Source organism: Vanacampus margaritifer, chromosome 7 (assembly GCF_051991255.1).
Source record: "Vanacampus margaritifer isolate UIUO_Vmar chromosome 7, RoL_Vmar_1.0, whole genome shotgun sequence".
NCBI lineage: Eukaryota > Metazoa > Chordata > Actinopteri > Syngnathiformes > Syngnathidae > Vanacampus > Vanacampus margaritifer.
In genome coordinates, this window is record NC_135438.1 from 10,004,267 (window position 1) to 10,020,300 (window position 16,034).

Below are 16,034 nucleotides of genomic sequence, written 5' to 3' on the forward strand. Positions count from 1 at the left end.
TGAAGCCGATATATTCATTTTCACTGAAAGGGTGCCCCAAAAAAATGGCATCAAATTTTTTTTAAATACAATTTCCAACTTCTAACTTTGTTAAAATATGTTAAAGCATATGTTTATTGAACAACTTCTCAGTGACTTTTTTGTTTTATGTTATTTTTACAACAACAAAAAAATCCCATGATCATCAGAATGTCTTAAAAAGTTAAATGATAACTTAAAGCTGCTCTTTGTAACAATTTGACCAAACGTATCTTTACATATCCTTTTTATTTGACCATTTATGACTGAAATGCCTTCAAATTAGTAGATTAACCTTAGCTGTTCTCAATGGGTACTCCTGCCAGCCTGTGGCCAGTAGTTTTCAGACTGGATTCGGGTTTGGATTTCCCACCCCCAGTCTGCGGAGGAAGCGTGTGTGCAGTTTCATTTTCCGGCCACAGGTGGCAGTAGTGATTCAAAACCGAATTTTCAGCGTTCAGCAGCTTTAAACAAGTAAATACCATAGCTCCCTAAAGTTGTCTACAGTAAATACATTTAGTCAGCAGCTTCTCTTATAAAGTTAACAAGAAGTTTTAAATAAATAATTCTCTGAGATTAACACCGTTTTAAATAAATCTTTTATCGACCGTCAGTTTTTTTGTTGTTGTTTTTTTAAGGTACCGATGTTTGTGAAAATGCCGAATATTGGTGCCAATATACAGCCCTGCCGTCTATCCCTATTTTACTTTTACCAGAATACTTTCAGCGTGTGAGTTCTTTAGCCACCACTGCATAGCCCTACATATGAATTCGGTCACACACGTGACAAAAACCTGGACAACAACAAGACAACCCTTTTGATACTTCGGACTCATGTTACAAAATCCTTTTTTCCGTCTGCAGCTTCTCCATTCCTAATTTTGTCCCTTTGTTGCCAAGGCATGCCGTGCGCGGCTAACCGCCCGTGTGACTGAGTCCGATTGCATTCATAGGCCGGTCATAACAGGTGTGCGCAAACGTGCATGTGTACACAGATTAGTGTTGCTTGTCTGCCCCCGTGAGGAATAGTTTTCCTGCGACTAAAACGCGCTCTGCCTCAAATCCTCGGGCGCAGCCAGACTCCCGTGGTCAGCTGTTTTCCAGAGTCTGTTTTTGCAGCGATGAAACAGAAATTAGAGGAAGAAACAGATTGCGAGTGCACATGCTCGTGTGGGTGCGCGTTCATATGCGAGAAAGAGTGTGCGTGTGTGAGTGTGTAAGGTGCTCTGTTTATGCAGACTAAATCCCTACCAGCAAGAAGGTATTAAATAGGATTAGGGCACGGGATATGATTGCGTAGTTAGATACTTATTGGCATAACAGCACTCTGTAAATCATTGCACCTTAACTCGGCGGGAAGATGCGAGCGAGATTTCCGGGATGTAAAAAATGTCACACTTAAAAAAAAAAACAGCGGGACTTAACGAACACATGCATACCATAACTTAGCACATACTGCATATTTAGCTTGTTCTCTCTACACCTCGCTGATATGTGATGATAAACAACACTTAATTGGACAGTGCTTATTAAAAGAAAATCTCTACAAATTGTAATCATATTGCTTTGTGTGTCCATTTTTGTGCAGAATCCGGACAATCAGACAGCTCCAGCCAACAGGGGGACACGGACATTAAACCACCGCCCAATGGTAAGCGCACACACACACACACACACACACTTAGAAAGATGACTAATCTCATCTGGAAGCAATTGAGACAAAATGGAGTACACTACTTGGAAGTAGGAGTAGCACTAGTTTGATAGCTAAAGATGAACAACGCTGGCATTGAAACAGGAGTTCAGAACATTCATAGAGTTTTTATTTTATTTTTATAATTTAAGTAATTTTTGAAAAATAGCAATTAAATAGTACCTACAGTGTAGCACGGTTGTGGCAGCATCAAACTTTTTTTTCTTAGTCAAGATAGAGGGAATTATGACATTTCCCAAAATCCAGTATTAGCACAAAACTTTCAAGCTTCTGCTAAAAAAAAAAAGGGAAAAAAAAGCCAAGCAAATGTCAGGGAAAGCCAACTAGAACAGCCACACTTTTGAAGGGTTGATCAGAGGCGCTTCAAATGATGACAGTTGTGCTGACTTCCATTTAACATGCATTAGGATGTCAAGAGGGTGTGCACACTTGTGCAACCACATTATCTCAGTTGTTTGTTTTTGTTTATTTTTACATCCCCTGTCAAAACGATTAAAGTTAATCTTTCAATAGTTGTTATAGGTTACAAATTAATAACAGGCTGATTTAATTTATTTGATTTATTTATTTTGTATCACAAAAACCTGCCATTTCAACTGGGGTGTGTCCAATTTTTTATATCCGCTATGAATTATATTCCAAATAAGACACGTATGCTGATTTCCAAATAGTTGTCTCAAAAGTGCGTAAATGTCCAGGATTCTTTCCTTTCTTATTTGAACGTTTTAATCAAAGTATGTTTTCCCCCACAGGACACCTGAGTTTCCAAGACTGTTTTGTCACCTCAGGGGTTTGGAACGTGGCTGAGCTCGTCAGAGTGTCGCAGAGTAAGGAAAAAACAACTTTTAAAAACAAACACATAAATAGATAAAAAGAGAAGGAAAAATAAATTAGTCCTTAACAGATTGCTGCCAAATTCCAATTTGGATCATCCCCAACATACACCTACATACCAACCCTCACGCATATGCCTGAATTATGCCATTAGTATTCATTCCTTACTCACTTACAAATGAAGGAAAATGTCAAAATGTGTCTTACAATTTTACAAGAAAGGATCACACCTTTATCTGGAGCCGCACCAAAATTAAATGTGTTTTCCTTGACCCATGTTCCATCCTATCAAAACATAACGTGGATTTTGATTAAGTAGCATTTGTCTAATCCTACTCACATACAAACATCTTGGCAGAATAAAACAAATATTTTCACATCTCTCAACTCCTTTCGCCCCCACACACATTTATTAATATCACATTTGCAATTGCATACAATGTCATGTTTGCTCTATCTATATTTTCCGTTACCCGACAGCTCCTGTTGCCACGGCGTCAGGTCCGAACTTCTCATTGGCCGACCTGGACAGCAGCCCCAGCTACTACAACATCAACCAGGTGGCCGTGGGGCGACGTTCCCTCACCTCCCCGCCCTCCACCAGGTAGAGAAAGAGTGCCAAATTCACAGATTCCAGTGACTAATTCTAAAGTCCAATTCTCTCATTCTATCAAGTGTGACACTAATTGTACAGTGGCGCCTTGAGATACAAGTTTTATTCATGCTCATACTGGAGAGAAATGCTTAATATTTATTTGAACAGTACCTTTAAGCCAAGAGTGGCAATAAAACAGCTACTGTGAAGAATATTTACTACCGGTAATTAAATCAGACAAATTGCCACTTGTTGAGTTTAGTCACCTGCCCCTATACAGCGCTCATATCTCAAGTTTGTGCTCACATGTCAAAGCAAAAAAATTAAATCAGCCGATGGTTAACTCGTTTCTCAAGGCACCACCGTATAATGTCAGGCCATTGACTTTGCATGCATGGGCAATCAATCAACCTTTTACTCCTCTTTCTCCTTAAAACTCTTATGAATGTGCTTCTTTTTCTGTTAGATGTTCATCTCTTTTGCTTCTTTTCCTCTGCACACGACCTACTCTAGGTGTTCTCAGTTCTGGGGCCAAGGGACCACTGACTGAGTGACATTTTTTCAAGGATCATTTTAACAATTAAAAATAACTCTGGGGGGAGAATTTGTTGTATATAATTTTTTTTAAAAATGATGGATATAGGTTGTTTGCATTACGATGTTTATATGATTTTTATTCACACAATGCACTCTTATGTAAATCCATCAGGCTTATTTTTTCAGTGTTATTTTATTTTAATTGAAATAAAAGTTTACATAGTTTCGAGGAGAAAAAGTCATAATGCTAGAAAATTTTTTTTTAATCATTTGCTCCCAAAAACGTATACATATTTTTGATTTTAAATATTGCCATGGTCCCAAAAACATATTTATGCGCTTTTTTTTATGCTAGAGCATACAAAAGGCTTTGATGAAGCCTCTGACCTGAAGAGGTCGCTTAAAGCAATGTTAGTTATTACAAAAACGGCCAGCCGGTAACAGCTGAGTATAAGAGATCAACCAAGGCCATATTGCAACAACCTTTTCCTCAGTGTTTTGAACAGGTTTGTGAATAATGAGGAAACGTAGCTATATTCTAATGCTAATCGCTGCAAAACGGAAACAGATACAATTATAATTTTTTTTTCCTGATGAAAGAAGAGACTCTAATCTTTCTTTTGGTAGGTTCCATGTTTTTATAGCAATAGAACACAATATTCTGTGGATTTTGCAAAATCAGTCAAAATCTGGTAAAACAGCCGCGAGCGAAGGGGTTTGCTTTAGTGAAAATGGCTGGGAGTGAATAAGTTTTTTTTTTTTTTTTTTATAAAGTGAAATGCTTTAATTCTCAAGGAATAAAGTAATAATCTTTACAAAAATAAGCACATATTTTGTCGGATTTATAAGAATAATCATAATCATAATCAAGTCATAATCTTCTATCTAAAGAATAAAGTAATATTTTCCAAGATTAAGATAATATTATATTACAGTCAATGTTTAACAAGGGAAAAAGAGTGAATATAAAAAAAACAATTGTTAATCATTGTCACAATTACACCCTTTTTTTCTGAAGAAAAATAAGATACTTATATTCTATTTAAAAAAAAATAGGACTATATTCTCGAAAAAAATATACTCTCCAGAAGAATAGAACTAGCTATAATGATGCATCTTTTATTCTTAAATAAACATTATTCATGGGTGGATGTAAGATTTACATGATGCATCACGGTCAGCTTTTGATTGTCCCCAAACTAGAAAAACTAGAAGCCAAAGTTCCAATTATGAACGACTGCTTGTCTCTCATTGATGAAGTAGATTCTTCATGGCCGCCTCGCTGTAACTTTTGAGGCTCGAAATCACAAAAATAAACAGACATGTTAATGTTTGCTTTCCCTGTTGCTATTCCTTAACTCCACTTTGTTATGGTTTCTGGGTGCCCTTTGACCGCCGCTTGGATAAAAAAATGGTCTCGTTACTGAAAGTAAATACAAGAGAGGCTATTTTTCCTCCATTGTTGATTCTGTATGGTTGTGACTGATGCTTTGAGTATTTTTGTCCGTTTGGTATTCAGTACTATGCAGTGTAAAAGTAGCATTCTAATCATGCAATTACTCTTTCTGCTTTTCCTCTTTGTCTCTCTTTAACTTATCTTTCCTCTCTTCTCGCCTCTTGTCATCTGCCGTCACTTTAGGTCTGAGGTGGAACTGTACGCAAACCTTCCGCGGAGGTAGTTAAAAAAACACAAAGACACACAACTAACGGCGCATTGCACACAAACCAAAAAAAAAAACACAAACACACTCATCCAGAAAGATAATCCATCTTTCAAACTGTTTCTTCTATTTAGTCATGTGTACTTTTCATACCACGTGCTTCGGCATTTGTGATTCAACATTTGTTAGGGCCTCCATCAGAACGTTCACATCAGTACCGTATTTATCTTTCACCAGCTCCACCAAGAGGAAGTCGTTAGACGACAGTGAGATGGAGAGCCCTACAGATGATGTTTTCTATCCCGGACGCTCGCCCGCTGCCAGCTCATCCCAATCCAGCGCGTGGCCCAATGACATGGATGCAGGTACCCCCTCCACACACCTCACACGTCCCTCTCCCACGAAGCGAAGCATCCCCAGTTTTCCTCACTATACCCCTACATCGCCCAGCCCACTCCACCCACCATTGCCAGAGCACTACTAATAGATCCCTCTATCTAACACTTTGACTTTGAGGATATAAAGTACACCCTCCACTCCTAACCAGTGTGCAAGACAAAAAAAAAGAAACATATTTTTCCGATTTCTTTACGAATATTCACTCCTGAGTACTCACCGAATACCACACATTACTTACCGGTCCGATATTTTTAAGCCATACACACTCAATTTTCAATTCAATTTAAAAATGTATGTCACTCTTTAAAATAAAAGAAATGAAAGGGAACAGAAAGAAGTAAAAACGTTTTATATTTGCCCCTGATCAACACAAATAAAATAAACACCACAAAATGAATGACAGACGCTTTCAATGTAACAATTCTATAAAATAATTCAACAGAATGTGAGGATAGTAACTCCAACTTGACAAAAATAATGCCTGCAGATTACTGTTTAAAAACCTACAAATGTTTTTTTCCAGTTACTTAACCGACGGATTATTTGATTAGAATGCTTGATTTTAAAAATGTTTATGACATAATCCAAAACTGACTAAAAATCACAATGTCAATATTATAGTTACTCTCAAGAAAGCCTTCTTGAAGCTAGTAAATTTAACATATTTTCTCAAAAGTACAAACTTAAATGTATATAATGTAAACCAAAAAACAGTACTTCTTAACCTTGGGGGTTGAAGGTACTAAATCCCACCACTTTCCTATGTACCTTCACCGAACCCTCCTTTATTGAAAAATAAAATATGATCATTATATTTATTTATTTTAATTCAAGACAGAGGTACCGTAATTTCTGGACTATAAGGCGCTACTTTTTTCACTTGCATTCGACCCTCCGGCTAATACAACGGTGCGGCTTATCCACCAGGCCACAAGGGGGCGCACTATAAAAGAAACGCAAGAGCGCCAGGCAGAAAAAAAGAAAAATCAAGTGAGCCTAAATACAGTAGGAGAGACAGAACGAGAGCAAAACAGTTTGCACCCAAACACTGCAAGTTTTCTTCTGTCCTGCAGGACGTGCACTGTATTATGTGCACGTCACAAATGCTACTAAGATGTTAATAAATTGGACGCTTTGCGTTCCCAAACAGTCATCTCTCTCGCGGGAACCCTTATATACTGGTACGGTAACAGTCGGGTGCAGCTTATACACTCAGGTGGCAAATCCAGGTCCAGAAAGTCAAAAACCTGCCACAGTTTGGCTTTAGCCTCAGGTGCTAGCTAGCTAGCTCCCGTGGTGCTCGTTTACCTGCTAGGGAGCTAGCTAGGGAGCTAGCATCAGGGGCTAAAACCCAAACTGTGGCAGGGTCTTTACTTTCTGGACCTGGATTTGCCACCTCTGCTTATTCATGTAACAATCTCGAGTATTCCCCAAATTTAGCTAGCGCGGCTTATAGTCCGTAAATTACGGCATATGTTTGCTGGTGAACAAAATGAACAGGGAGAGTAGCCTTTTCTTCACATCTAGATCTCCTCATGAATTCAGAAATAACTTTGAATAATAAAGGCCTTATTGAAGACTGTATATTAATGTTTCCCATGTTTTGTTTTGTTTTTGTAACCAAGACCAGTTCTGTGATGTGCTTTTTACATCACCCTACTGATTAGTTCCACCCCAACTCACCCAACAATCCGGTAAAGCTGCTACTCCTCTTGATAACTTCTAATGACATAAGTACATGTTCATGATCACAAGCCCTGCTCACTCTTAGCCCCCCCTCATCTGCTGTCTCACTCTCTCTCTCTCTCTCTTTCTTCCCTATCTCATTGTTAACAATACCCTTCTCCACTTTCAGTGCAGCACCATTTGGCCAGTGTGCAGGAGAGGAAGATAAAACATGAAAACGAAGGCGTGCAGTTTCCTTACCATGGTTAGAACAACATTGATTACACTTACATATTTGATATTTACTAGCACACTCATTGCTCTGTGTATTATCTTGTATGTTTGTTTGTATGTAAGGGAAATTTCAAATGATGGATATTAGAATGATATCTTGCTGATGATGTATTTTTTTTTTCCTCCCATTTTCTCTGTGGTTAACTGGCAGGATTTCCCAGGATTATCCGCTTAAAGTTTTACATTCTTTGTCACACATGCACAGCTCACTTAAATTCCCTGGCTTTCTCTCCAAAGTCCTGCCTGCTCTCCCGGTGTCATTTTAACCAACAGATGTCACCATGCATAAAACACACACACACACATGCATAGGCTTGAACATGGCGCGTGACTCAGGCATGTATAAAGAGACTTCCACAGGTTCCGCGTCTTCGCGCACACACCCGTGCCTAATGTGTGCCTGCACAGATGCCCCGTCCGCCGCTCGCCCACTTTACACCCTCTCCATAGGCAGACGTTCACGCGTCGAAACGCCCATGCTTACCCTTGCTCCCCGCCCCGGCAGGTGTTCAGGTGCCCGCCTTGCCTTCACCTCTCTGTCTCGCCGTCCCTCCCCTGGCTTGAAATCCCTCATTAAGACGCTTACCGTCTGCGGATCAGAGGTGTAAAAGCCTTCCTCCTGCTTCCTTGCACTCGCTTCCGCCCTCCATCGCAGTCTCCCTTCTGTCTAATTGAAACTGTGTACAGCAGGAAGGACTCTGGGGAGGGACGTAGCCAAAAGCGATGGTTCGGTTTATCACTGGAGCCTCAGCGGCTGCTCCGATGCTGCTGCTCCACTTAGCTGTAGATGTAATTAAGAGGCTGCTGCTCAGCGGGGGCCGCGGCAGCGCTTGCTGCATGTCTTGGCGCTCCAGAGCATCACCTCCCATCAATTTCCGACTTCTCGCTCGCTATGGTCTGTTTCTCCCTTGTCTGTGTATCGCCTCCTGGTCTGTATAGTGCAGCAGGCTGGCTTGTGTACCTCCTAATGAGTCTGCAGAATTGAGATATGAAAACCGCTTACTGTGATATGGCACCGTATTGATTGAATTTAAAAAGAAAATGCTACATTTTAACATTAACACATTATTGGTTATTATTAACTCAACTTAAAAAAAAAAAAGCACTTAAACTCATTCACTCCCAGCCATTTTCACTGAAGCAACCCCCTTCGCTCCTGGCTGTTTTACTGGATTTTGACAGATTTTGCAAGGCCCACAGAATATTATAATTTGAACCTACTAAAAGAAAGATTAGAGTCTCTTCTTTCACCAGGAAAAAAAAGTATATTTCTATCAGTTTCCGTTTTGCAGCACTTAGCATTAGAATATAGCTTTCATCATTATTCACAAATGTGTGAATACCAAGAAGAGGAAAGAGCGTGTTTCAACATGGCCCTGGTTGATCTCTTACACTCTACTGCCACCTGCTGGCCATTTTTGTTTTAACTACCATTGCTTCAACCATTCTCTTCAGTTCAGAGGCTGCATCAAAGCCTTTTGTATGCTCTAGCGTTCAAAAAAAAAATCGATACGTCTTTTGTAGCATGGTAATATTTGAAATAGAACGTATTTATACGTTTTTGGGAGCACATTAGTTAAAACAGTCATAGCTGCATACAAAGTGCTGTATATAAAGTCAAAATCAGCCATAGAAAAACTAAGACAGTTAAAACAAAAAATTGCAGGGCCCTAAATTTGAGCCCTGTGGAACACCAAATAACATCAGTAATCCTTGTGTAATTTAATAAATCCACGTGGATGAATTGCAAACTTTTCAACTGAGTAACAAGCAGCATTTTTCCATGCCTTTAACAGTAGCCCGATTTGTGCTTTATAAAAGACAGCGGGCTAACTCCATATGAGTTTTGGTCGGGAAAGTTGGCTGTCAACAAGTTTAGCTAATCAGAAGACATAAAAATACTGACTTCATTGAGAGTCAACTTGTTGGCCTCGTGAGGACGAATTTGAAATCTAATTGGTTAAAGGAACATTCCCACTGCTAATATAATTTACGTTACATGGGCCAGCCCTATTGATTCTACATAAAGGACCGGTGGTAGATTAGATCAACATGGCAGCAGAAAGTGGATGAAATCTGATTGGACAAAAAAATATGACATCTGCAGTGCAGCCAAGAGAAATGATATGAAATGAGAAGAACAAACTATTAGGAATGAATTCATACCATTTTACTAAAGAAATAGCCTTGCTGGACATAATCGCTCACCACTCATAAAAAAAAGAAGACAAAAAGGAAAGATTGAGTTTGTGATACACAAAGGGAGGATCAATCTAGACGATTTTGGTACAGGGTGTATCCGATTTTCCGAAGGATCCCACCTGCCAAACGATATCTCATCTGGGAATTCTTGTCCAGGTGGGGGGTATGTAAACACATTCACACACACACCATGTGCTCACATAGGAGACTAAAAAAACCAAACCACCACACACAGACAGGTGTCCCTCGGTGCGCATCCACTTGCGGCAGTTTCCTTCCTCTCCGAATAACCAACGCAGCACACAAATCCGTCAGGCGCATTCGTCCGCTGTCACATTCAGATACACACCATAGATTTCCACGCACAGACACGCACCCGCACAGCTGAAGCACGGTCCCAGATGGTGAATGACTGTGTGTATAGCCTTGGGATCCGTGAGGATGCCGGAGACATCTGCTCCACATGGGCTCATGGAGGGGAAGGGGGGGGGGGTGAGGGGGGGTGTAAGGCAGGCAAAACAACCATGATTTCATATTAGCTCCAAATGATTGTTAAATAAATCAAACACCGGGTGGGCTTCCCTCGCTGCTTCAGTGAAATGTCAGGGCCGAGATGCGTGGCTGGAGTCCCGACTTGTTCCAATCAAGTGTCATTTTCACCCCCCCCTCCAAATTGTGTGTTCGTACGTGAGTGTATCTGAGTGCTTCAGAGGCGCATCTGGTGGCAGGCCTGTTAGTGCAAAGAGACAGAAGGGTCATCAGGGGAGCGCTTGATTGGGTGCCAGTGGAACGCCGAAGCTTGCCAGGAGAGAAAGAGTGCAGTTGTGGCACAAGCGCACATGTGAACCAGATTGGCAGACGGCTTCGTCTCTGAAGTGCTGAGACATTTTCTTTTACATCCTCCTGATGGTTTGGTTGGCGTTTTAAGGGCCCAGATGTCTGTCGTCAGCGGATTCCCCATCTTCCTTATGATGATTTCTGCTCGTCAGCTTCATTCAACGCTAAGCGCAAACATGCTGCTAAACATTCTTTCAAATCTCACGTTCCCTTTTTTTTTTTCCCACCATTAGGAATGTGTCAAAATAATCACTAGTCAAGTCGTCATTGACATACGTACGGAGTGCATATTGCTAACGTTTCAAATGTCACTCACTACACTAAATCACTAACACAGCAAATATTGTAGTGTTAAAATTTTAGGGTCACTCCAAAATTGTCATTTTAAAATGTTCATAGTTGTGTCCCAGAGTTAGTGTTTTTTCACAGAGTTGATCACTTAGTGTTAGATTAACTCTACAGAGTGTTAGATTAACTCCGCTTTCGCAGCCACACTCCTCCACTTTGAGAGGGACGCGTCACTGCAATTTTCCTCCTCCTCCTCCTCCTTTTGTTCTTGTTTATCACTACCGTAGTGCTAATTTAACTCTGCTAGTGTTAAATATCTACCTGCTTTAAAAGTGTCGATTTAACTCTGGAGAGTTTAGAGCTATAAACTTAGAAAAAGTATTACCACTGTATTTGTAGTTTTCGTGCTCTTTCTAAAATTAAGAAGCCGCCAAAGCCCTTTCTGACCAGGAATTAATGTCAGGGAAGTACAGTGGTGCCTTCACATAAAATGCTTTTTTTTTTTTTTTTAATTATAAAATAACATGTAATTGATTCGTTTATAAGGGGAATGGTGTAAAATGAATTTGAAATTATTGCTCCCAAAATTTTATAATATGTTATGATATTATTATTAGTTATTATAAAAACGGCCTGCAGGTGGCAGCAGAGTTTAAGAGATCAACCAGGGCCATGTTTAAAAAAAAATCTCTTTTACTCACATTTCTAAATAGATTTGTGAATAATGATGAAACTTAGCTATATTCTAATGCTAATTGCTGTGAAATGGAAACAGATAAAAATATACTTTTTTCCCCCGATGAAAGAAGAGACTCTAATCTTTCTTTTGGTAGGTTCCATGTTTTTATAGCAATAGAACACAATATTCTGTGGGCTTTGCAAAATCACTCAGAATCCAGTAAAACAGCCAAAGGGGATTGCTTCAGTGAAAATGGCTCGGTGTGAATGTTATATATTTTTTATTTGAGTGTTCATCAGTTCCTCATTTTTTTGGGGTTATTCACGGCAAAGCTCAGAGCACGCCTGACAGCGAAGGTTTACTGTACCACGTGTTGGTGTCAGAAGCAGGATCCAATGTTGTTTTCGCTCTTTCTGGTCGTCAACTTCATTGAAATTTCTGCTGTAATACTGCAAAATGTTCTTTTCAAATCTCAGTCATTCCCGGGCTTTTTTTTTTAAATTTTCTTTACACATAGAAATCACTACCAACTGTTGGTGTCAGAAGCAGGGTCCGAGATTGGTCTTCATGCTTGGAATGTATCTGACAGCACAATACTCCCACATAGTCCTGCTACAGTTAGGGAGGGGGGGGGGGGAGGGGGGTAAGAAAAAGAAATATACGTCTGCCGAAGACATAAATGGTTCACACATATTCACTCCCACCTGCTCGAGATTTAACTCTTTCACACCAGGAGGGAAGGTTTTTGCACGCCCCCACGCTTACCATCCACTTTCACACGTCTCCAGCTGGAGGAGGAATCGTATTTAATGCCCCGTTTGATGCGGAGCAGCCACAAAAATAGACGACAAAACCAGAGCCTGAAAAAAGTTTTCAAGACAAAACGTTATCATATCACTCAGTCGTCAGGAAGATTAGAAGAAACCCTACAATACTTTTTGGTTTTTTTTTGCTCTGTTCTTATGCTGCTACATGTGCGCGCGGCAGATAATAAGCATACGCAAACATGTTATGACATCCCGATTTCATACATGTCGTCAGAGCAACGCATGGAAAAACAAAAACACTGCTGCATTTCTCACAGGTTCTGCTTTGCCCTCTCACTGGCTTTCGCTCCCTCGCATATTTTCATGTCTCCCACGTGCTTGTCGCCTCCCGCCGTCTCCTCTGTCCGTCTGCTTGTCTTTCGCACTCAGCAGCTGCCGCGTCCATACTGTACAGTTTGTGCTATTTCTGAATGAAGCCCTCTTCTCGTGCAGCCAGCCTGTGGGCCTGGCAGCGGCCAAAACCGCAACTCGCTGGCTGCGGCTGTGACGGTGGCCGCGTTTGGCGCTGGCACCTGAAAAAGACAGAGAAAACGCCAAAGAAAGAGAAAGGAGACAGAGAAAACATACAGTGGCACAGTTAGAGGTTATTATTGCTACAGATGTGCCTTGGCTCTCAAACCAAGGCTAGTTTGATATTGGCTTCAGTTATTTTCCCCCCATTTTTTTTTTTCCTTTTGAAGACATGCTTGTAAAATACTGCCCGGCCCATTACTTCAAAGTTGGGAGCTGGGAATCCTCTATCCAAATGAGTTATTGCAGCAGCAGGAACTCTGATCTTTTTTTTCCATTTATTTGTGAATGAGGCAATCGTGCAGAATTGAGTTCTATTGATTGGCTCTTTGAAATAAATGGGAGTGAATTACAAACATCCACCACCCCAAATTAAGTCCCCTTTTATTTAGAATAAAAATAATGTGGCATAGTAAAAAAAACAAAAAAAAAAGAAAATTGTTGATTAAAACCACCTCTCTTTTCCCCACTCTCCTCCCCACTTTTTTTTTGTTGATCCCATTTTTTTTTATTTTTTTTTTTACCAGGACTGTCCTCGCCTGGTTCACTTAAGAAGCCGGGGAAGTTTGATTTCAACGCCCTGTCTTCCCAGAGGTCCCCCCGCATGGCGTTCACACACCACCCGCTGCCCATGCTGGCAGGAGTGAAACCAGGTGAGAGAGCCCTGCCACCAAGCCGAGAACCCCCCCGGCCCCCCTCATATTCCAGTCTGAAAAAGAGAGAGAAGGAAAGGGAGAATTGTAGCCCAAAAGCAAAGGAATTCCATCAAAAATGTTCCAATCCCGCAGTTGCAACTGCTGAGTTTCACATGTTCAATGTTACTGCTATACCATCATGGCTGCCCTAAGTTTTTCTCTCTCTCTCTCTTTCAGTCTATCTTTATCCATACATTTGTTTTTTAACATCACCGTTGTGCTTGTTTGTTTTAATACTGTCGTTGCATGGTACCATTGCTGCATCCATGCCTTTGCCTCCGTGCTTATTAATCCAGTTATCATTGAATTCCATGTTTGGATTATGAGTTAGTGGTCTGTATGGCACATGAGTTTTTATATTCTCATACAATGAATATGATGTGTGCACAGTACTGGGCCTAAGGCCACAGATTAGCACTGCAACAATGACTAGAACTACAATGCCACACAATAGAGAGCTGACCTCTGCTAACAAACATTCGTTAGTTCACAGTTCACCGAAGATGATGAACAGATTTGTATTGGATAAAAGTCCATTGATAAAATAATGATGTGAAATGGTGAATAAATTCCTGCATCTGCAACTTTATTCAGAGCCGCCTCACCGCCCATTCTACAAAGTTCTGTGGAAATAGTTTTTTGTCAATTTGGTGTAATTGTGCTCATTGTGTGTTCTAGTTAGGGCTGAACAATAATCAAATTCAAATTGGCATTGCAATGTAGTAGAAAGCCATTTATATATATATATATATATTAGGGTTCCCCACAGTGCTTTAGAAGCCTGGCGGGTCGTCAGGTTAAGTATCACGCCCCTCCACTCCTCCCGCATTGAACAGTAATTCGGCGCATGTCATACGTCATAGCACGTTAACAACTCAAATTTTAGTATAAGTATAACAACCTGTCTTTAATATTAATTTGAAGTTCATTAGCCATTAGTTTAGTGTAAGCCAACTAATAAGATCCAAAACATTTATGTATAATAAATGTGATAGTTGATTGTATTACTGATTAATTTATGGCTTGTTTTTTTTTGTTTTTTTTGGGGGGGGGCAACCTTTTAAAAATAGTAAAAATCGAAATTTTGAGGGGGTAAAAATTGCAATTAGATTAAAAAAAAATAATAATAAGAATTATCGTTCAGCCCTAGTTCTATAACACATGCTTTTACCATGCCATGACTATTTTTGACATGATAATAAAAAATAAAAATAAAAACTAATGGCGCACTAGCTAAGACTTACGTACAGCACGGGTACATGGAACTCATTTGGAGAGAAAAATACTCAAATGCGATTTAAAGTCGCCTCTCTTTTTCCACTAAGCATGTTCAGTTTTGTCCTTGTTTCTAGTTTTAATGAGAGCATATGTTCACGGAACGGCACAGATTCCTTTAGTGTGTTTCCAGTGACGTCTTTTGATTGAGGCACAAAGGGCAAATTGTCCTCGGAGCATTTTGCTCCAATAGCGTATCCTACAAGGTTTCTCCATCTCCGCTCTGAGAATTCCCAACGTCCCTCCGATGTGAACTTTGCCAACAAGTCCCCGAAGGCTGGCGGGCTCACTTTTCAAAGGCATAAATACGTCCTCCGCTCTCATTCCATTTGACTCTCAAAGGGAACGGCTTGGTCGGCGGCCAAACCGCACCTACCATGTAAAGGTCATTTGCACTCAATGCCCTCGTGTTGAAGCGTATTGAATTTTACTTTCAGCTCTCCCGAAGGTATATTTAGAATATATACTCAAGGACGTGCCTCCAACCACAGAGCGTGTTTTGCTCAAGAGTCCAAGAAATTAAACACTGCATTTTAATTGACTTCCAAATGAGTTGAAGCAACTGTGTATCTGGACTGTTAGCTGAGTGCTTTTGGCGTAATAGAGAGGCTGTAATGAGGCAGTGTTTTGAGCTCGCGTTGGTTTGCAGACACACACACGCGTGTGCGTGTGTAAATTTACACTCTTGTCTGCGCTACAATGGCTGCAGTCCAAATGGAATGTCCCTCAGAGGCCTCGCTTCTATAAAGTGCCTGGAGGAAGACAGGCGAGTGGAGTGAAAAGAAAGATGTGAATGCACAGAGAGATGCTTCTCGTAACCATGGCCCACCTTGGACGCGTCCAAACCGTTCGCTCCTCTTGTGTAGCTCTAGTGTGAGAGCGTTCACAGCTAAGTGCTGGATTGTTTATGTCCCGTTGTTGGCGCTGGACGCACATGGAGAGATGCCAGGCAGACTGCTGTCTGATTACGCTCGTCTGGAGAGACCGCCATTGTGGCTGCCGTT

At 40.6% G+C, this 16,034-nt stretch overlaps 1 protein-coding gene across 16 annotated transcripts in view; it reads left to right on the forward strand.

Annotated features, from left to right (window-relative positions):
• nfixa (nuclear factor I/Xa) overlaps positions 1 to 16,034 on the forward strand; it is a 142,062-nt gene that overhangs the window by 106,325 nt on the left and 19,703 nt on the right. For 6 of the 16 annotated variants that reach the window (XM_077571947.1, XM_077571958.1, XM_077571956.1 and 3 more), the window contains 7 exons: positions 1,607 to 1,669; positions 2,485 to 2,559; positions 3,047 to 3,170; positions 5,338 to 5,373; positions 5,597 to 5,724; positions 7,614 to 7,688; positions 13,588 to 13,713. In XM_077571947.1, the coding sequence (XP_077428073.1) occupies positions 1,607 to 1,669; positions 2,485 to 2,559; positions 3,047 to 3,170; positions 5,338 to 5,373; positions 5,597 to 5,724; positions 7,614 to 7,688; positions 13,588 to 13,713 (627 nt within the window). The remainder of the gene's footprint in view (positions 1 to 1,606; positions 1,670 to 2,484; positions 2,560 to 3,046; positions 3,171 to 5,337; positions 5,374 to 5,596; positions 5,725 to 7,613; positions 7,689 to 13,587; positions 13,714 to 16,034) is intronic. The other 10 variants (XM_077571955.1, XM_077571961.1, XM_077571952.1 and 7 more) reach the window with 7 other exon arrangements.